Raw genomic sequence first — 23,438 nt, forward strand, 5'->3', positions numbered from 1 at the left:
TAAAATGACATGATGTTTGGTTTTTGTTTCGTTAATATATTGCATATTATACTATGTAACAATATATTAATATAACATTATAATTTTACATAATACATAATAAAAATAAATAATAATGTTAATTAAAAGTTATAGGATTTCTTAGTAGGAGAGGACATAAAAAACATTAGGTAAATCAAGTCCACTTGTCTCTAAGAGATGCAATTTTGGTGATTACATAACTTGAAATTTTTATTTATTTATTTATTTATTTATTTATTTGAGACAGAGACTCACTTTGTCACCCAGGTTGGAGTGCAGTGGTGCAATCGCGGCTCACTACAACCTCCGCCTCCTGGGTTCAAGCGATTCTTGTACCTCAGCCTCCTGAGTAGCTGGGATTACAGGCGTGCACCACCACGTTTGGCTAATTTTTGTATTTTCAGTAGAGATGGGGTTTCACCATGTTGGCCAGGCTGGTTTTGAACTCCTCACTTCAACTGATCTGCCTGCCTAGGCCTCCCAAAGTGTTGGGATTACAGGCGTGAGCCACCACGCCTGGCTGAAATTTTTATTTTTTAAGTAGAATGCAATAGAGGTGCTTGGCATCATATCACCTTCAAATATTTTCATGTATTTAGCAAATGCAGTGATTAAATTAATCTGTCTATATTCTTGAGTACAGTTCTAGAAAGGCATGGTATTAAAGTATCAGGTGTAAGTGAAACTTGTAAGCAAAATTTTTATTTAAATAAAGAGAGGTGTTGCAACTACATACTCCCAAGTACTCTGCTCCCTTCTGGAAGGTTTTAACTCCTGGTCACTATCATGATCTCCAGCACAATTCTTTTCTGGAAATTTAGCTTTCACTGGCTTTCCTCCCCCACCCTAATTATAGTGTCCCAGACCTGTAGTTACAATTGCATTCTCTTCATTACTTCAGTTTCAAGCACCCACTACTCTCCAGTCGCAGTGATATTTTTTGCTAATTCTTGAAACATCTAGCATACTCCTGCTAAAGGTCCTTAGTATTTAACTGTTCCCTCTGTCTTGAATGCCTTTCCTCTATATATCTGTACTATCTACACAGTTCACTCTTCAGGTCTTTGTTGATCATCCTATTTAAGGTTTTAGCTTCCCCCCAACCACAGCATTCCTTATCCCTTGTTCTGTCTTTATTTTTATTCATAGCATTTTCATCCACAGATAGATGTAATACTATAAATATAGGTAAATTTTATGTATACTATACATTTGCCAGTTTATCATTGGTCTCCTCCATGAAGCAGGGATTTTTGTATTCTGGGCACTCTGCATCTCTAGACCCTCTACTAGGGCCTGGTACATAATCGGGCCCAATACATTTCTTTTGAACATATTAACTGTGGATCAATGAAGAAGAGAAATATTGCAAATATGTGTAGTTATATATTTTAAGGAGGGGAAAATAACTTAATCTTTGGAAAGTGAACTCAAACTGTGAACATGACGAGGAAAATAATATGTGTGGTGACACGTGGGCTTTCTCTAAAATAACTCAGTTAGTTGATTCTCTTCCAGTTTATCTGTTTTACAGTATTATGCAGGTATTCCACTTTCGGCAAACAGTTTGTAATCTTCCACGTATTGCTACATTTTGAACTGGAAAAACCCCAGTGACTTAACTCCCTCACTTAACTGCAGTTTACTTTATCCTCAAGTAAAGATAAAGCTTTTCTACAGCCTTCTAAGACAACTGGGTGTGTGAGTGCTCTCACCACGAGGCCTTAGATTTCAATGTAGCAATCATGTTATTTTATATGTGTTAGCAAATAGCAAAAAGAGTGACAACACACTATTTTATTGTTTATTAGATTACATAATTTATCATCATTAATTACAGGAACCTGCTTATCAACAAACATAATGTAATTTATTGAGAGAAGTAACAAATTATAATAAGCTGTTCTATTTATAATTTACTTTTAAATATCTTTATATATTTTCTTTTAATTCTTACAACCACAGAAGTGTCAATTAACACTATTAAGGCAAGAGCTTACTATCAAACTCTGCAAGCAAGCTGATATAAATAAGAATTTCCCACTGATTTCTCTTCTTCTTGACATATAATGGTTATCTTTGAGGACCAAAGTTGTGGAGAATCAGGAACTGATATGCTGATTTGCCTTTTGTCCTTCTGTATGATGGGGAGGTTGTCAATGTTTATTCTGGATAGTATTACTGTTCAGAATGGTGCTAACAGTACTTTACGGACAATCTGACTGGGTGATCTGAGTTTTACATTGAACCTAGTTATTTTAGAACCTGACAGTATAGCCTGAGAGCAATACATGACTACACTCTATATTTTCTGCCAACAATTGTTCCTTTAATCTTGTGCTTCTTCTAGTCAAAACCCTCCAAGACAAAAAAAGCAAAAGTGAACCCAAGTGGATACTGCCACTTAAGCAACAGTTTTCCATTTTCCTTTTTAAAAATAAAATTGTAGTTTTTTTTTTTTTTTTTTTTTAACAGACTAACATAGCAATCTGAACACTCATGTGCCCAGATGAGCACTTCGATCTAGCTCTCCCCTTGGAAAGAGTGCCAGCAATTTGTTCCACAAACTCCAGGGGTTTATCTGGGTCTCGCACGTGTGTATCTCGGCATTCTCACTGGCTACCCCTGACCTCTGAAATCTGAAAGATTTCGGCAGGAATTGACATCAATAAGAACCTTTCTCTGAGTATCAGCTCTTAAAAAATAAAAATGTGCCAGCTTCCACTTTTGAATTTTAAAATCTGATCTAAAGGTTACTTGGTGGACTTTTGAAGATTTTTTTACAAGTGTGAAGTAATATTAATAACAGCTTCTATATATTTAAACTTCTTTAATTTACATAGTTATCTTTCTGAAGGTTCTCTTGACATTAAAAAGCTGTCATATTTTAAAATCTTTGTTCTTTGAGAGATTAAAAGCTTATTCTTTTAGGATAGCATTAAGGTGATGAAAAAGAGTCGAGGTTTCCTCTCAGTGGTCATCTTCAAGTGTTCTCAGCAAGACTTTGCCTAGCATTTCAAAGGAGACTGATATTGTCCCTAGATACTAGCTATATGCTTTCCAAAATAAATATTTTCTTTTTCTTTTAGAAATAAAAAAATGGTCAAAAAGGGGATCTGACTCTTGCTCTCCTAACAGCAAAATGATCAAACTGGTGAATTTTAGTGACAGGTAGCAGTCCTCCATAAAAATAATGGGATCCAGTAATGATTAATAATAATTAACATTATTAATAATTCATTATTCACAATAAACCCCTAAGAGTATTTTTAAACCCCAATTTAAAAAAGGTAGCCACTCTTTGCTGTGGTTTTCTGTTTTCCTTCAGTGACCCAGTGAATACTTACAGTGAATTCAGAGAGCGTAGTCCTTGGAAAGCATCTGGTGCAAGTTCAGAGATCTGATTATTGCTCAGGTCGCTAAGATTAGAAATAGGGTTAGGTTACATTCAATCGAATGTCAGTGAGATTTACTGTGGAAATAGCTACGTATGGCTTTTAAATGTTGGTTTTGTACTCATCAATACATGTACAAAATGTGCAACACTTAACATCTGAGGGATCCGAAATTTAAAAAAGAAATCATGCTTTAAAAAATAACCATTGTCTATTTTCCCATATAAGATGCCATGTCTTATTTTTGACAATAGAACACCTGAATATATTTGCAAAATATATTGACCATAAACATTCACATTTGTGTGAATCAATATGCTAAATTACAGAGACCTTTAAAATTACATAGTTTAGATAGTAAGATTAAAATATTATTACAGAGCTAGTAATCAGACAGTCACATCACTTAATATTTAAGCTGTCAAACACTGATATACTCATACTTAGGTTTCTTTGCATGGTCCCATGACCTGTCTAATTTTTAAAATTACATATATTGTAGAATATTGTTCACTCACATTCTTCTAAGCTTTTTATATGGTGAGAAAGCTCCAGGAGGGATGACTTTGATTGTGTTCTGTTCCAAACGTCTGCAATGAAAAAAAATTCAACTTTTTAAATGGAGACGTGAGCCTTCAGACATGTTTAATTCAAGCTCAGGACTGATGTCAAGAAGTAAAATTGATGTTCTTCATGACTGATATATTTTTTTCCTGAAAAATAAGCACTAAATTTAATTTTTCTGTCCCTAAATGTGAAGCAAATTGGGATTAAAAACAAGGCAATTATAAAAATAATTAAAATATTCAGATTTTTAAGTACTACATATCCATCAATATTTAAGTCTGGACTTTGTACAAAAGAAATAATACCTTTAAGAAACTAACTTAGGAGTACATTTTAATTACCTTAATATAAATTGGAGAAATAGGTAGAAATACTGAATAAATCTATTACATATTTTAGATACAATCATAACTCTTCCACAAAGAAAATTACTGTTGAATATTAAATTTTATAAAACTTTTATTTCCTCTACAGAAAGTGTATTATAGGTTAAAAAATCATTTTCTACTCACAAAATTAATTTTGAAGCTTCTTATGAGGCAAAATGTTAAATTATAAATCCATATATGCTACAGATACTTTCAGTAAGACAGTCTAGGCTCTGTGGATTCATTTTGTGAATATTTCACATAAAATCCACTGCAGCGAAGTGCATTTGAGCACCACTGAAGTATTTTTATGGTATACTAAAATCACAGAGTTGAAAATAACTCTGATATCATCTACTCTATGGTCCTGCTAACAGAGAAAGACAAGATTTTACCCACCTAGTTATGAATCAACGCACAAATCAGTAGATTTCATGAAGTCTTTGGTACATATTTTAGTCTATCAAAAAAACGTTGCTTCTCAGCCTCCTTTCTCTCCAAAGAAACATCATTATGATCATTTCCCATGCCCTTCGCCTCTATTCTGCTCTGTGTCCCAGAGAGCTGACTCCAGTGAACCATATATCCCAGGCTCACTTGCCAACAGGCTGCTGTGAGATTTGCCAGTGACAGACACTGGTAGGGTGGTGAAGGGTTGGCGGAGAGGAGAAGCTGGGGTATGTCTTCCTTTCTCTGTCTCAGGGGATGTCTACAGAAGTGGTCTCGTCTCCTTCCTAATTTTACTTTCTGCTGGTGCCACCTTCTAATTTTGTAAAATACCAGCTTCTTCTGTCTTTATAGCCCTGGGGTGGTAGCAGTTTTTTCCCTGTTATCTTCCTGCAATTGTTTAGTCCATTCTCTATATTAAATCCCTCTGTTTTTCAACAGAAAAATAGAGTTCATTTTCAACAGGAAAATAAAGCTCACCTAGCATGAGTTCCACTTTCCTGCCTGGATTTGAAAAAATATATGCATATATATATTATATAAATATATATATGTATATGTGTGTATATATTTAAATATGAATAAATATCATGAAAACATACCATATATGTGTCATATACATTAATTCATTTTTATTGAATGTTGGTAATACTTTAACACATACACACACACACACACACACGCACACACACACATACACACAACATTTAATGAAAATAAAATCAAAACAAACAAATTATCCCTAGGACATTAAATCAAATTGCCAAAATTTTGGTCTTTTCTGATTTTAAAGCCCTTCTCACAGTGCTACGGTTTTTCTTCAACAGCATCAGGGTTCCTTCTCTGACCTCTTTATTTCACCATTCAACGGGTTTCCTCAGTTTTCATTGCTCTTGAACTCACTGTAACATTTGATATTACTAACAATCTTTTTTTGCTTTGATGAGACACTCTATCTCCTTGGTGCTTACTGTACTTGGAAAATGTAAAAAATATGGTTAAAAACTAAATCCGTAATGCATCACTCAGATCAGTGAGTTTTACTTTAGCGTTTTTTTGCTTGCATATTTATTTTATATAACTGAGGTATTACCGCATACAGAATTTTGAGTGTGTTTTATGTAACTGAGGTATTACTGCAAATAAAATTGCGTGTATTGTCTTTACATCCAACCTCATATCACACATGTACTGCTGTATCATTAAACATTTTGGAAGACATTACTTTTAATGCCTTCATAATATTCCATTGTCGAAACGTATCCTATTTCCTCAATTCTTTCTTATTATTGGACATGTATGTTAGTGATACTTTTATACTAGTATTGATATTAATAATGCTTAGTTATTTTAAGACAGCGAAAACATGGCCTCCTTTTAAATCCTTTCCTTATTTTCTAAGGTATAATGAGTTGCGCCTTTTCCTATATACCCAAGGACACCATCTTAACTCCTCTGCTCGTACTTCACTGTATTCTATTCGTTTTCACATATCCCTGCTCACTGGGTTCTTGGCTCCTAATGGGCAGATTTACTCCAGAAGACAGTAAATAAACTGTATGATGGAAATATGAGTTTGTCATCTGTATTATTTATCTAGGTTGTAAGAAAGGGAGTTTTTTTTCAAAAGCTCTAAATAGAGTAAAGGACATGTAAATCATTTGCTTGTTACTTTATTGATTAGAATGTTTTGATTGACAGTTAAGAGAAATTCTTTTTGGCCTTTATTCGTTCTTATAGTAGAATTTTAAGCTTAAAATGTAATCAATAAATATACAGAGAAAACGAGCTACAGATGGAATATTATTGATTGGTTAGAAGACTTCATATCCTGGCCAGTTAAATATTATTTCAATGTGTTAAAGATTTGCTCACAATAACATAGTGATATGATGAGAAAAAAATAATAATTCTTAGCGACTAGTAGATTTCTTTTAATAGTAATGCAAAGCTAGTTCATACACTACTTTTCATAGATATGATTTCAGGTTCTTGAAAACAATCTAAAGAAACCAATAATCATTAATTAGTTCATTCACCCTATAAATATTTAATGTCTACTCTGTCCAAAATATTATGCTATATGACTGGAATTCAATGATAATAAAAAAGCAGAGATGTTCATACATTTGTGAAAGTTTTATTGATAAATAATCTTATTTTCCAGTTAGATTTCAAAACAAATTTCTCCAATATAAGTCTTTTTTAAATGCTATATTCAGCGTAGAGACTTCTGAAATGTCAATAGCCTGAGCTCACAAATGTGGCCAAACTAATTCTATAATTTGATATAATTGAAGATATTCCTTGGAAATTTTAAAATTAATTTATTATTTTAAAGTCTCAAACTAGAATAATTGTAATGATCACTAATTTTTCTAATGACACTCAAATATATGTTATGATAATTTCTGTAATTAATCTACAACTAATTTCACTGATTGAAAGCAAAAAAACCCCAAATTATACAATAAATAAGGCCTTTGTTTTTTGAAAATGCATACTCAAAAAGTTATAAAACAAAGAGGAGTCACGATAAAATGGCATTATATTTTTATATGCAAAAATAATACTTTGGACACATTTGAGTGATGCTGTGTGAATCATCCGTTATTGCAATGTACCAAGGACTTGATCTTCACATTGCAAACTATTGCATTTACATGTACAACAGAAAGTTGTACGATGACATGTACCATGGATTTGTTTACTTTTATTCATTTATCTATTTTCAATCTTGTTCCAAAAAAAAGTATTTGATACACAGTTTACATTGTTATTTACACTGACTCAGCAGCGAATTGGTTTTTACTGCACTGTCTCAGCAGTTCATTAAGGCAAAACATAATTGCATCCATCATTCAGAGGGACAGATTTTCAAGCAGGAAAATATTCTACCATGGACAGATTAAATTGTAATATATTACAAAATGCCTGTTGTCTCTTCCTTAGTGGACAAACAATAAACTAATTTGTACTTATTGCAAATGTTTGGGTCTTTAGAATAAAGAGTTTGTCCTTTTCATTGTAAGAACTTTAGAATATATTTGATAAACTAAAACCAACACACATCTCAAATGATGTCCTTTGTCTTACAAAAAGAAGAAAACATACTTACATCATAAAAAATAAAGAAGTGAAATACTAAAGTTTTCAGGTTGAGGTAAAAAGAAAGGGCAAATAAAATTTACATTTTCTAGCATTGCTGTCCTGTAATCTGTGCTTTAATAGCATAGAAGCTGCTGAATTTTATAGAGTGCAAATCTGAATCCATTGTTCCACAAAGAACCTAATTAAAAACATTCCAGGATTACAAAAATAGATAGTATAATGGCTAAGATAAATTTTCATGCCATGGATAAAATCCACCATAATTAAGAGATTTTCAAATGCCAGTCCTTCAGAGAAAATTCAGTATCATGAGTTTCAAAGTAAAAATAGATTTAGAAAGTGATTAGGGGAGGAAAGTACTGTAAATCACATACTACAAGAAAGACTTTTCCATGTAAGAGGAGCCAACACCTTTTTCTCCACATAATTTATGGAAATGATTGCATAGCATCTTATCACTGTACGTGTTTGTGTGTTTACATACATACATACATGGAACCAAAGCAATGGCTGTTACTACTCTTTCAAATGTAGAAGGAAATTTTAGTTACATGCTCAATATATGAGAAGATGAAGACAGTTTTCTAACTACACCATTAAAAATAACTCAAAAGTATGTTTATCCAATAAAAGACTTCTTCCCATTCTGTTTCCACTTCTACAATTTTTTCTCTTGCTCTCTAATTACTGCTACCTCATTATACATGTCTTCACGCCTTTAAAGTTCCTAAAGAATGAACTACAAACAATATATAACACTTTCTGGTGCCTATTTCAAAAATTATAGAAAACAAAAAATCATGAAATATCCCTCTGCTTTAATACACAAGACTCTTAGAATATGTCAATTATGTGCAGCCATCTTTTAGTCCAATGAAGTCTGATTCTGCCCCTTGTGGACTGATGGGCTCTGTAACACACACTAATGGTTATCGGTGAGCAGATCTTACATCAGTAGAGTATACAACATGCAGTGTGTATGACGGGGCAATTAAAAAATAGTTCTAAAGACATTTATAAGACATTAAACAGTATTAGCACTTTAAATGACACTTTCAGCTCTCTAGCATTCAATTCTTAGACATTATTTTCAATGTTTTAAAATTGTGTTATTTTGACAAACTATATAAAATAACATCCACATGCCAAATCTTCAATAGCCCTCAAGAGATATGTCTACACTTTATAGACATACATAGAATTTTTCAAGGTGTGTCATTTAGCGATTAAAAATATGAGTTTTGCACTTATATAGACATGGACTAAATCCTGGATCTGCAGCTGATTAGCTGTCTGGACCTTATAAAAGCTATTTTCTTTCTCTGTGTCTCAGTTTCTCTTCCTGAAAAATGGGGAGAATAGAACTTACCATAAATGTTTTCTAAGAATTACATGAGATGTAGAAAAAATATATGGTATTTTCTTTCTTATACAAAAATAGTGAAATAATAAAAATATGTATATATATGCAATCAAAAATATAATATGCAGCACAATATATTAAAGAATTAAAAGTTTACAGCATATACTATAGTTTCCCCTTACCCACAGGGGATACATTCCAAGACCCCCTGAATGTCTGAAACTGCAGATTGTACGGAACCCTATATACACTGTTTATTTTTCTATACACACATGCCTATGATCAAGTTTAATTAAAGAGATTAACAACAATCAATAATAAAATACAACAATTAATACAACATGCTATAATAAAAGTTATGTGAATGTGGTCGCTCTCTCTCAAAATACGTTAATATTTTCAGACTGTGGTTGACCATGGGTAACCGAAACCATGGAGAGCAAAAGTGTGGAAGAGAGGGGACTACTGTAACCTCACAACCCCCCACACACACCCACACCCCCCCACACATACATTATATAAATAATTATATAAATGTATAGATAAATCTCACATTATTTTATTTCTAGTGTGAAATAAATATATATGGTCCCGAATCATGCTCTTAAACAAATTAGCAGTACAATTTTGCAGATAACTCAGTAACTGTATATGAAACACATACACACATACATCATTCACATTGAAGCTGAAAAGATGTAACTGGCTGCAATCTCTGTGATCAACAGGATTAAAATATAGCACTATCTGTAATTTGGGGACTGCCTTAGAAACACAAAAAGTTTTCATAATACCCAGTAAAATATGTCTTTGGATTGATTGTGTCTGTAACATACAGCCCAGATGCTGATTATACATGGCCATAAAACTGACAGTTCTTTGCATTTTCTCCATCTGCTTTTAACGTAAATGGCAAAAGCAGCTGCCATAGAACAGCACATAGTCTTAATGGGGTAAGGGGAGGGGAGGCAGAATGACTGTAGCTTCTGAATCTTAAATTGTCCGCTGTAGCCAATACATTCTCCTCATAGGTAAGATTGGCCCATCATTTGAAAAGGAGGAAGATGACATTCCTTTTCTTTGATGTTAAGGATTATCACGCCTATTACATATAATCGTAAAGTAAGTACTTTCTATTTTTGGAATGTTACTTCCAGCTTTAGCAGTAAATCATGTCATTAAAATCTTTCATATATTTCCACATAAAATGATCCAACATATTTTAGCCTATAGTATTATTTGTTTTGTAATTGCAGTCTCCAGAACTTTGCAAATTTAATAAACATCTTCAGCAGCTTAGTGAATATTGGCCTCTAGAGTGACATATTTTGCATACAGCTAGAAGTTTTGCCTTAGGATTGTGTCCATACTAATTGGTTCTTGTCATTTTCTGTCTTGGGATTCCTTGTTCCTCAAAAGTATTCATTTTTAAATTTTATTTTACATTTTTGTGATGTCATTCTAAAATAGATTCCCCCAAGTGAAAATTCAATTGGTGTTTTTATAGGAGAGAAATGCCTCATTTTCCATTTGGTCTTTCAGCATTTAAAGCAAGACAAAAATATCTGTGTGTGCACCTTCTGAATGAGTGCTAAAATTTTCATGCATGTATTCACAAGGACACATATTCAAATACAAAGATACACTCAATAGATGCAACCAAATGGTGTAGACTCAGAGGAGAAAAATGGGCTTAGGCACATGGCCCAGAGATTTCAGGGGGAGAGAATATGTCACTATCATTATGTTTTCATATATATATTTTTAAATCAACCCAAGAAAGAAAAACACTTAGAGGTTCTGTTGTTTTATTTCTCATTAATAACAAAAAATTTTTAGACACTATGAGTTAGACACTGAGCTAACTCTCCTGCTTGCTAATCATTTTAGTTTTAAAAAATTACAAAAATCATCTTTCTGTACCACTTGTTTAACAGTATTATTCAATAAGCAGAGAGTAGTTCTCATTATTCTCCACCCCTGCACTGAGTTATTCTCCACATTATATATCATCTTTTTCCTAAAGTTTAAATAATGCTGATCACTAGTAAAATACGAACTATGTAATTTTTCACCTGTCATTCCAGCTGATTAACCATCAGTCTATAACATAATTGCTAAAATGCCAATGACACTTTTACTAATTGTGAGAATAAATAACATTGTGACTATTTCCCAGATGTCTTCATTCTTATGTCAGAGGCTACATGGGTCTGATTTTACATTTGAGGGGGCCTCCATTTTTTTCCCATAGAAGTTTTAGGGGAATCAACTGCATGAGCACTAGAGCCACCTCTTGGAATCACTATCTGCTGCTAGGCCTGCCTTCATTATCCTTTATAGAGTCTGCTGTAACCTCATTCTCAGTGGGCTCCTTTCTTTCAAACCACCCTCCATTCCATGTTAGAGTGATTTTCCTATCAAAGAAATCTAATCATGCTACTACCTTGCTATACAATTTCCCTCGTATTCTATTGTCATCAGGACAGTCTCTTCTTCAAGATTTGGCTTCCACTTTATATTCTAACAACTGCAATTTTTAATTTTTCCAAAAACACACTACTCTATCATTTTTCTGGGACTTTGCACATGCAGCTTCTTAGGTCTAAAAGAGCCCTCAAGTTCTCTGCCTGCAAAACACATCCTAATTCCTGAAGATTATTTGATTCTCTAAGGCAGAACAAGGTAGCCCTCCCTCTTTGTTTTTTGTGCACATATATTTTACTACTTATCTCATGTTTAAAATTCTGTTCGTGTAAAGCTTCAATTCTCTGCACTGTAGGCATTTTGAAGGTTGAGACTGTCCCCTTTTATCCATAATGCCTGATGCAGAGCAAGCACTCAGAAATGCTTGTTGAGTATGTAGTAGTATATTTTTAAAATGCTGCCTTTCTGCATGTGCTTCTTGTGTTGCAACAGTACTCATCAGATTCCTTGGACTTTTTAAGAGAAACCAGTTGGAGTTGCTGTCTGTCCTTACCATTTTAATCTCTGCACTTATTTTAATATTTCTTTTTCTCCAATTTATTTATAATGTTATACTCACTTTTACTTCTCAACTAATATTACAAAAGTTTGATTCCATCCTCTACATTTTTCTTTTGACAAAGGTATTATATAGTTTTCTGCTTAAGTTATCACACAATTTAACAAAACACATGTACAACATTTGTGTGTGTTTGGGTATATGTACGTATAACATGTGTGTTACCTAAATAACTTTTTGGGAAATTAGGTACAAGAAAGAAATAAGTTGCAAAAAATGAATACAAATGAAGAATTTTCTTATCATGAACACAAAGTCTTCACGAAAATGGTTTCTCTGCACATAGTGAACATATGAAGCCTTTTGAAGATAATTTTTCTACTATTCTTTCAATAGTAGAATTCTTTCTCGTCAATTATTCTTTCAATGACAATCAGAGACTGCTCAAAATATGCATATACAATTAGGAATTTTACCAAAATAAAGATGAAAACACTCAAATGATTAATAGTGAACTCAATAATGGCCTGTGGAACTACTTGCATGGTTTCATCTATAAATGTATTTTACATAATTCATTTTACACTATTTTGCTATGGAGCTATCAAAGTTGCTATAGGAGAACACTGAGTGTGGCTACTGGTAACTAAGAATTAACATGAGAATCTACTGGCTGTGGTGGGTCACACGTGTACTCCCAGCACTTTGAGAGGTTGAGGCAGATGAATGGCTTAAGCTCAGGAGTTCAAGACTAACCTGGGCAACAAGGTGAAACTCCGTCTCTATCGAAAAGACAAAAAATTAGTTGGGTGTGGTGGCATGCACCTGTAGTCCCAGCTACATGGGAGGCTGAGGTGGGAGGATTGTTTGAGCCCTGGAGGTGGAGGTTGCAGTGAGCCGAGATCGCGCCACTGCACTCCAGCCTAGGTGACAGAGTGAGACCTCAACCCCCTCCCCCTAAAAAAATTAACATGAGAAGCTTCTTCTGTGGAAACGCATTGAGAACACTGTTTTGTATGCTGAATAATGAGGTGCTCCGTGTCTGTAGGAAGGTAAAGTATTTTCTCTTTTTCTGGGCTCATCTGATGAAATCATAATATGAAAACTTGAGAAAATATAATCCAAAAACACAAGGGAATAAAAATAATAATGAATGATGTTTACATAAAAAATTCTTTCGCATACAATGACATTATGACTACTAAACTCACACAAAAAATAATCCAGAGAAGAATCACTGCATTTTGTTTTTCTAACCATATATATATTAGCACAGAATCAGAGATAAAATAATATTGACTTGTTTAATCCTAGGATAGTTTATTTAATGACATTTCTAGGCAAGTTATATTTGATAGAGGAAAAACTAGTACTTTCATAGTATATAGGAGATACAGTTGTAGTTTCTGCTATTGTGAGGATCTCAGAAGAAAATTTGAGAATGCAATTCTAATTGCCTACATCGGAGTGATAGCTTCCTATCTCAAACCAGGTTTTCATTTTAAAAATGAACAAAAGTATTTACTACACTAAAAAAAAATTAAAAGAATTTTGCTAACCTTTAGGAGGTGTGTAGTTTCCTACATAGTGTTTCCATGGGAATTAAGTGAAATAAACAATTTAACATTTTTGAAAAATTTTTTATCATAAAGAAGGTTTTTATTATGCATGATATAAGATACTTTTAAAAAGTACTATGTCATCTATATTTCTAACAGACATAAAATATTGAGAATGTTTTCATATTAGCTTGCCTGAAAAGCACAAAGTTATAAAAACATAAAATGTGAAGCGAAAGTAATATTGTAGGTTAGCTAATTTGTATGTGGATTTGAAGTAGCAATAATATCAGGAGTGCGTAAAACTGCAAAATGCTAACAAGTGCTCCATGTGTTAAGAAGTGCTCTAATAAAATTAAGAACTAAAGTAGAATTGCTCAAATTTTAACTTTTACAACATTTTCTGAATTACACCTATTTCCATTACATTTTATTTTCCTTAAGGTGAATATGTTTATGTTTTAAAATATTTTCTCAATGAAACAATGAAACCTCTTTCAAAGTGAAAACAATTGCACTTTGAAATTGCCAACCTACTTGTTATTTAACAAGGCAAACTCAGAATATTGACTATTTCTTTCATACCATGTTACATTTAAAAAATGATATCATTTGCCTTACTTATTTTATCAATATTGTCTGAATAGTAGTCAAGTTCACCTGTGTGTGCTGTAAAAAAATTAGTCAAATTGTGTACTGTACTTTTTAACATTCAGCATAATTAAAATAAACTAATTGCATAGCATGATAAATATTCTACTGGTTGAAATATTACTAAATACATGCTAACCAATTAAAAATTCATACTTGATTTCATAAGTACTTGTAATTATTTTAAATCAGCTAGTACATAATAGGCTAAAGGCAAGTTGGTCAGATCTAACTTGCATATCTTTACATACAAAAAGTCAGATGACTTTGGGCCGGGTATGGTGTCGCCTGTAATCCCAGCACTTTGGGAGGCCAAGGTGGGCGGATCACAAGATCAGGAGATCGAGACCATCCTGGCTAACACAGTGAAACCCCGTCTCTACTAAAAATATAAAAAAAATTAGCTGGGCATGGTGGCGGGCCCCTGCAGTCCCAGCTATGCGGGAGGCTGAGGCAGGAGAATGGCGTGAACCCAGGAGGCAGAGCTTGCAGTGAGCCGAGATGGCACCACTGCACTCCAGCCTAGGCAACAGAGCCATACTCTGTCTCAAGAAAAAAAAAAAAACAAAAAAAGAAAAGTAAGGAGACTTTGAAATATGTGTGTGGATTCAAAATTGAGTATTATTTAATAAATTAAGGATTCAAAATTTTGAGTGGGACAAATGCAGAAATAGCATGTAAAAAGGTTACGCATATATGGGAGGTAGTTATCTAAAGAGAAACGAACAGAAAAAGACACTTCCAAAATTATATTTGCAATACATGCCTACAACAAAGAACTAATATCCAGAATCTACAAGGGACTCTAACAACTCAACAAGGAAAAATAAACAATCCCATTAAAATGTGGACAAAGGACAAGAACAAGTATTTCTCAAAAAAAGACCTGTAAGCAGCCAACAAACATAAAAAAATGCTCAATATCACTAATTATTAGAGAAATAAGAGCAATTGTTAATAACAGCTATTCTGACATGTGTAAGACGACGGTGTGGATGCAGAGAAAAGGGAATGCTTATACACCGTTGGTAGGAATGTAAATTAGTTCAACAGTCAACCTCTATGGAAAACAGTACAGAGATTTCTCAAAGAACTAAAAATAAAACTATTATTTGACCTATCAATCCCACTACTGAGTATCTACCCAAAGGAAAAGAAATCATTATATAAGACACCTTCACTCATATGTTTATTGTAGCACTATTCACAATAGCAAAGTCATGGAACTAACCTAAGTGTCCATCAATGGTTGATTGAATAAAGAAAATGTGGAACATATGTGATATGGAAGAAGATACAGCCACAAAAATGAATGAAACCATGTCCTCTCCAGCAACATGGATGGAGCTGGAGCCCCTGAAAAAGGCAGCGAAGAGTAAAGGTAGGAGGATGTAGAAGCAAACACGACAAACCAAATTGTTATAACTTACGCTCTTACTAAATATTCTCCATGATTTATGGAATTTCTATACAATGGTTTGAAAAGGCAATATGCCACAGGAAATCTATAACTAGATTGAAGAGAACTAAATATCAACTTCATAGCAATCTATCACATCGCATTCAAAACTGTACACCTCAAAAGGTGATCTAAGTAAGTAATTCTTAAGATTTGATGTGGTCAGAATCAATTTGCTATTAATGATTGTGTTGCCATAGACTAGATCATGTGCAGACTCACAGGAGGCATTGCATCTATTGAAGAATAAGGTTTTCAACTAGCAGAGTTCAAAGCAGCAAAGTGCTGGAATGACCCCTAGGCAGCAAACGGCTTTCCCTTTAACAACTAAGTTTACCTTGTGTTATACGTTCTACTTTTTTCCCTTCTATATTTTCTTCATTAGTCCACATTGTTTTGTCACATTTTATGTTATTTTATTATTATTTTTTTTTGAGACAGAGTCTTGCTCTGTCGCCCAGGCTGGAGTGCAGTGGCGCGATCTTGGCTCACTGCAAGCTTTGCCTCCCGGGTTCAGGCGATTCTCCTGCCTCTGCTTCGCGAGTAGCTGGGACTACAGGCACGCACTACCACGCCTGGCTAATTTTTTTATTTTTAGTAGAGATGGGGTTTCACCATGTTGGCCAGGATGGTGTTGATCTCCTGACTTCGTGATCTGCCCGCCTTAGCCTCTCAAAGTGCTGAGATTACAGGTGTGACCGCGCCCAGTCTTTTTTTTCTTTTTAATTTTTACTATGAAGAGTGGGGGCCTGGAAGCTCTCCATATTATGTGTCCAAGATCTTCTTCCCGGGCTCCCAACACTGTCTTCCCCACCCACGGTATGCTAAGTATTGGGGCAGAAATGGTGAGGGAAAGACATGGTCTGCCCTTACCCAGTTTGCAGGGTAATAGGAGAGTTTTACATTATTCAAATAACAAGTTAAACCGTGATAAGTGCTGTGCGGAGAAGATTCAGGGAAATAAGAGAACATTTAACAGAGAATAGGAAAGATGACATTGTAATAGTTACAGATATAAAGTAATATAAAACAGCTGTCAGTTTTGCAAACAATCCTGTATCTTAATGCCTTGTCTTTCTCTCTGTTCATTCTACGTTCTCTTCATAGGTAAGTTTCTTAAAATTTCTCTTGTCCTTTTTATCGGAGTATCAGTCATTCTCTCTTCATGATTTTGAAAATTTCTCCTTTTATGATATTCCAACAAGACCCAGCTATGCCTACCTCTTATAGCTTGATCGAGGAGGGACCATGGGCTTGAGAGTCGAGCAGATGTATGACTGAAGCCATTTTAGCCACTTCACAATTGATGGTGTTTTACAAAATTTCTAAGTTTTTTGAGCCTCTGTTTTTTTTTTTTTTTAAACAACAAAGTTCTCAGTCTTTGAAAGATTTGAGTTAAATGTCTACAGGCTTCATTAGAGAGGGAATATGACTGTAGAGAAAGATGTCTAACACATCTGTAAGATGATTAAATTAATATAGCTCCATAATAGGGTACCTATTAAATGCTGAGTTGGTCAGCCGAGAATAGAAAAAAAAAATCTCAGAAATATTTAAAGCATGGAAATCCAAGTAAGTATGCAGAACAGGGAAATTTAATGAATTTTTAGTATTCTAGACCCATTTTAGCCCATGTTATGAAAAATTCTATTCATTTATTTTTTCTCTTGCTGATTTTATGCTTAAAAAGTACCAGTTTGTCTACAGGGAAATAATAGGCTGTTCCTCTGCTTGTATTTATTAAACTTGGTTAACACAGCTTCATCTTTTCAGAGACAAATCTGTTCCAAATGTTTAATTTTTAAATTATTCATTTACCCAATAAATACTTGTCAAGTGCCCACTGTGTGCCAAGGTACTAGATTTTTCACTGGGTATTCAGTAGTGATAAGAACAGAACTGGTTCCTGCCTTCATAGAACGTTTACTTTAGTAGAAGAGATAGATATTTTAAAATAAACACACAATAGTATATAATTACAAAACATGATAATTAGGGACAGTCAAAAGCAGATTCTAACCTATAAGCAAGAAGGGAGCGCCTGCATTGTGGTAAAATGATGAGTATAGTGAGGCCTGTTGGAGAAAACCACCAGCCTTTATCTGACCTGTGTTTCTGCATTAGTTTTACCATTTTATTTAATTTCATAAATATCCCCATCACAGGTCAATGAGAAGATCAAATGTGCATAAGCCAACATTGCGATCCAACTGCAATCTGACATTGCAGGTATTCAATAAATGTCAGTCTCTTTCTATATTCCTTCTCCAAATTATTCCAATTCGATTTTAAAGGAATATTTTCCTTCTATTGCTTAACAAATGATTGTGTTAGCAAATAGCAGAAGTATGAATTTGTAGTTGGAAACAGAAAGTAGAAAAAATGAGTCATTATTTTCTACTTAGATTTATAGGCAGTTGATCACTCATATATGGCACATACATACTTTTTTTTTGTTAGGATTATATTATGAGACAGTTGTAAGAATAACGACATATCACACAGTAGGTAATCAAGTCAAAATTATTGAATGAAATATCTCATAACTTGCAATAAAGAAACTCCACTGACAATTTATGGTAAAATTCAGATATTAAAACATATTTGAATAAAATGGGGAGAGTTTATAATTTTCAGTTCATCACAGAATAAAAACCTGCCATCTGTAAAGATATTTCCACATTTAATAATCTTAGTGATGTTCTTTGTTCTTGTAAAAAATGGAAGAGTAATAAAAGAAATAAATTACTAAGCTAGTAAGTTATGCTACTATAATGAATGAAAATGGAATTATCTTGTTGAGTTGAGGATCAATATTATTTATTAGCAGATGCTCTACTGATAAAGCTGATAATGTAATAATCATGGAAGTAAAATTCACCGGCAGTTTCACATGTTTTCATCTCTCCTCATAAATTTAATTTATTGTAGCTTTACCTGATATACCACCTTCTCAATATAGGCAAAGTTCATGGGACATATTTTTTACTACAACTTTAATGCAACTAAATCCCACCATTATACAAAATCTATAGAGCATACAAAGTAGAAGAAAATCACTATGATAAGAAATAAAATAGACTACCTAAGAAAACCATTTTAAGTGTTTCATATTGCTATATGAATATGTTATGTCTCCATCTTACTCTTCTCCTTTTAGCAACCTATAACAGCTTTCTGTTCCTCTTCCCTATGATCTGGATTTGACCAATTCGCTCCTGTGTCCAGGTTGATCTTGCTCCCACATATATCTTATACAACTCTCACACTCTCGTTTCTCTCTAAACTCATTCTTTCTTTCAGACTTTCTAATGATGACAGGTTTCTGCATCTTAGAATTAATTCAAGTTTGTCCATTACAGAGCAACAATTGTCTTTTTCAAAAAATCCTTTCTCAGCCAAACTCTTCAAACTGCAGTTTATATACTCTCTCGAATATTAATCAATACTTCTTTTCTTAACACTCTGAAAGGTGGCTTATTGACCTACCATTCTATCAAAATGGAACCTTCTAAGAGCAATATGCAGGTCAAATTCCAAGACCTTCTCTCAGACCCCAGCTTGGTTAACTGACAGCAGTATTTGCCTCTGGAGATCATTTTTCCTAGAAGTCTCTTCCCCCCTTACCTATTAGAGCCCTCTGCAGTTTTTATTTAGGTTCTTGAGCTTCTCCTCTCTTACTCTCCTTTTCATTAGCCAGTTGATGGTTTCAAATATTGACTGTTTTCTATTATGTTAATTACTCCAAAATTTTTGCCTTAAGTCCTTGTCTTGCTTGCTCCAAAATTATTATAGTTTGTATTATTTTAGTACTTCTAAATGTGTCACTGGTCCTTAAGTATTTCACAAATTGAGTTCACTGTCATCTTCCTTTCCAGTTTTGGTCCTGCTTCTCACTTTCTTATATACAACAATATAACCACAACCTCCCCATCACTCATACTTGAAACTCTGGCAGAGTTTGGTTTATTTTTCTTCATTACTCCTTTATCTCATCAAATGCCAAATCCCGTGAATTCTGCTCCTACATTTGCTATCATAGCTGTTTCCACATCACCATTCCTACTATTACTGACCAGCTCCTACTCTTCTGACATCTCCACCTGACCAAAGAAATAGCCTCTGAAGAGGCCTCCTGCCTTGCATTCTCTCCTTTTGTCAAATCACTGGCACACAGCCATCAGACCAATTATTCTAGAAAATTCAGATTAAAACTCCTATGTTCAAATGCATTCCAAATAAAATCCAAGATCCTTATATCCACATGACCATTCATGAACTGACTCCAATGCATATTTACAATTTATTTCCTGGTACTATCTCACATATCAAATATCAGGCAAGCTGAATTCCTATTTGATCACATCTTGTACTTTCATTCCTACTGCCTAGCTTATCATATTGTATTAATTCTGAAAGCCTTGTCCTCATCTCTGTAGTTTCATTCACTACCTATCTTTCAAGGTCTAGCTCAGTGTTATTTCTACACAAAGACTTCTATGCTTGAGTTATCATTTATGGAATGATTACTATATGCTAAGCACACATAGCTCTATGTGTGTTAATTATTTCACATCAAACTGACAACCACCCTTAGTTTTAAATGGGATATAGAGTCTCAGAGGATAAGAACTTGTCCATGGTCTCACAAATAGTAAATGATAGGTAAACCTGGGGTTCCAACTAAAACTTTCTGACTCTGGCTAACCATTGTACCTTGCCCTCAACTTCATGCCCTTTGTAAGACCTTGCACTTGATGTGTTCATCTCTTATTATGTTTTTCACTGTGTACCTCATTTAATAGTTTTCAATTTGAATGTCACATTTGCTAATAACTTGATGGGCGATCTCTGGAAAATTCATGGTGCCTTTAGGTAGTAAATAGTTACTTAATAAATGTCTGTGCCTTCACAGATGACTATATAGTTCCCGTATGAGAAAATTTAGTATGCCATTCTGCTCTTTATCACATCTAATATCTTCTGACCAAGTGTCAAGGTCTTCAGTAATCTGTAGTTTTAAAATTAGATGGAGATGTATTTTTTAGGGCATTATTTTTCATGATGCCTCAACATTATCCTGTTATTCTAATTAGGTTCAACCACAATCTTTCAAACAATGCTCACTGCCACCTCTGTTCTTTGCTGCCAATGTTTCTTTTTCAGGAATGTCTTCTATCTCTTCCCAAGTTATAACTTATTCTTCTTTCAAGGTTCAGCCCAAAAATACTTACAGATGTCTTCTAGAGGTAAAGTAATGTTCTATCAATTAAAATTTTGATGAGAATGATATTATTATGTGTATAGGTTATTCAGTGTCAAATCTCCCCAGAATCTAGAATTCCTGCAGAGGTTCATGTCTTATACTGCAAAGCTCTAAGAACACTATTAAACACATGGTAGATACTTTAAACTAATGGCAGTGGGTCCTGTGAACTAAGATTATTCTCATATAAGGTACATTAGAGAAGTTACTTTATTATCATAACAAATTGGTTAAAATGAGCACTTTAAAAACAACTTTTTCACATACTATGTGGGTCTATTCTAAGAAGCTGTTCCTATCATTTCAACCAAAAAAATCCAAGACAATTTATTCAGTTACAATTTAGAATTGGCCTATAAAATAATAATATAATGGGCTGGGTGGTTAAGAGGGATTTTCTTAGTGAATATTGAGGTAATGATTTTCCCTAGTGCTTACTTTTTAAGATCGTAAAAGCATTCCAATTTACATCTTATGTGATCTTGTTTGATCCACATGACTTATATTTGGTGAGGACATAGAAATGCATTCACCAACTGCATATAAAATATGTGTGCAATACTTTGTCATAAGAATTTAACTTTTAATGGAGGTACACACTGCTTCAGATAGGCTAAAACATGCACTATATAAAAAATATTTACATTTGACTTTGTAATATTATCCTTTCTACACTTTGCATTGAACTATCAATTCAAACAAAACAGTGAAACTGCCTTTTAAAACATGAGCTCTCAAGGAGGCAGAGCATCACCTACTGTTCCTGTGGTTTACTAACCCCAGCTTGGTCCCTTTTTATACTCCTACTGCTCCAAACTGAGAAACGGACAACCACAGATATACAGGCCCAAAGGGTGGAACCAGGTATAAATAATCCTGTTTGTCTTGCTTTTCCTAAAAATGTATTCCTTTTAGTTCTATCAGTGGAAGAAAAAACATCATAGCCACTTTATCATGGTATCTTTTTAAACAATCAGAGTAAGAATCAATACACTTCTGAAGGGAACATTTGTCTAAGCCAATTGATCAGATGTGCCTTTGATAAACCCAGAATTTCCCAAAGAAAATCAAAGTTTGGTTCACTGGGAAGGTGGAGAGATAAGAAAGAATTTCAGGCACATACATTTCTGTGATGGTCTCTGGAAGATTTGTGGGGATCTCAGTGAGACCTTTCCCACGACAGTCTACGATATTGTTGCTACAGGTACAGGCGGCAGGGCAGTGCAAAACGCTACAAGAAGGAGCCATAAATGACTGGTGACCTAAAAAAGAAATAAACAGAAATTATATTTTTCCTCCTGAATATCATAATTGTGAAACATACAAACTTAGCTCAAGTAACAAAGCATTTCACATAAATAAATCTCTTTAAATACATGATCATAAGATGGTCCTATATTTCTAAAATATATTTTAGGAGGCATGCATTTATATATTCAGATCAATAAAGCAAATGAGAGGAAGTAAATGAGATTCTAACAACTGATCATAATACTGCTAATTTTTAAAACTATTGTGAGAAAAGCTAAATTCAGTTTCAAGTCAGAATTACATTCAAAACTATTCTAATTTCCAAAACCCCAGCAACTTCAGACTAATTTATATTCATTCCTAATAAGCTTAAATAGAGCTTGATCTTTATCAAATTCATGTGGCTTTATGTACTTTGTGGTTTCTTTTAAAAATAAAACAAAACAGTAATACTTCCATCAGAAGATAATTGTTGCTCAAATTAAATAATCATATGCCAATAAATGTGGAGAAAAATTAGATAATCCAGAATGTGATGTCTTGATAGGTTCAAAATTGTCAATTTCTCTGAAATTATAATAATAATTTGTATAAAGTAATTTTATTGTTAATAACAAATGATTCTCTTGGGGGCTTGGAATAATTTAAAATTTTAGTTTAAGTAGCTCCCTTTCTGTATGCACTTTTATCACTCAATATTTGGAACAATTTTTAAATGAGACATTAATGGTTGAATGGTGAGCAACAGAGTATCAGCACAGTTGTACTAAACAAGCATCTGGAAATGCATGGTTTCTGGAAGACAGCTGGGGACTGCCCTTTCCAACCTGCCGGGAAAGGGCCCTAGTGGTGGTGATGTGCCAGGAAGAGGCTGCAAGCCAGCTGCTAATCCTATCCCTCTAAACAAGCTCTCAAACTACAAAAATATCCTCAGTCTAAAAAAGAAATGTGAACTTGCCTTCTTCCTCATCTAGAAAACAGAAAGGAAAAAGTG

The 23,438-nt window shown here is 33.8% G+C and overlaps 1 protein-coding gene across 1 annotated transcript in view; it reads right to left on the reverse strand.

The window, feature by feature from the left end:
* The window catches only part of SLIT2 (slit guidance ligand 2), a 368,482-nt gene that overhangs the window by 105,472 nt on the left and 239,572 nt on the right, over nt 1–23,438 (reverse strand). The window contains 3 exon segments of the mRNA XM_017959289.2: nt 3,369–3,440; nt 3,935–4,006; nt 22,317–22,455. Of these exon segments, the coding sequence (XP_017814778.2) occupies nt 3,369–3,440; nt 3,935–4,006; nt 22,317–22,455 (283 nt within the window).

This window comes from Papio anubis, chromosome 3, assembly GCF_008728515.1.
Source record: "Papio anubis isolate 15944 chromosome 3, Panubis1.0, whole genome shotgun sequence".
Classification (NCBI taxonomy): Eukaryota; Metazoa; Chordata; class Mammalia; order Primates; family Cercopithecidae; genus Papio; species Papio anubis.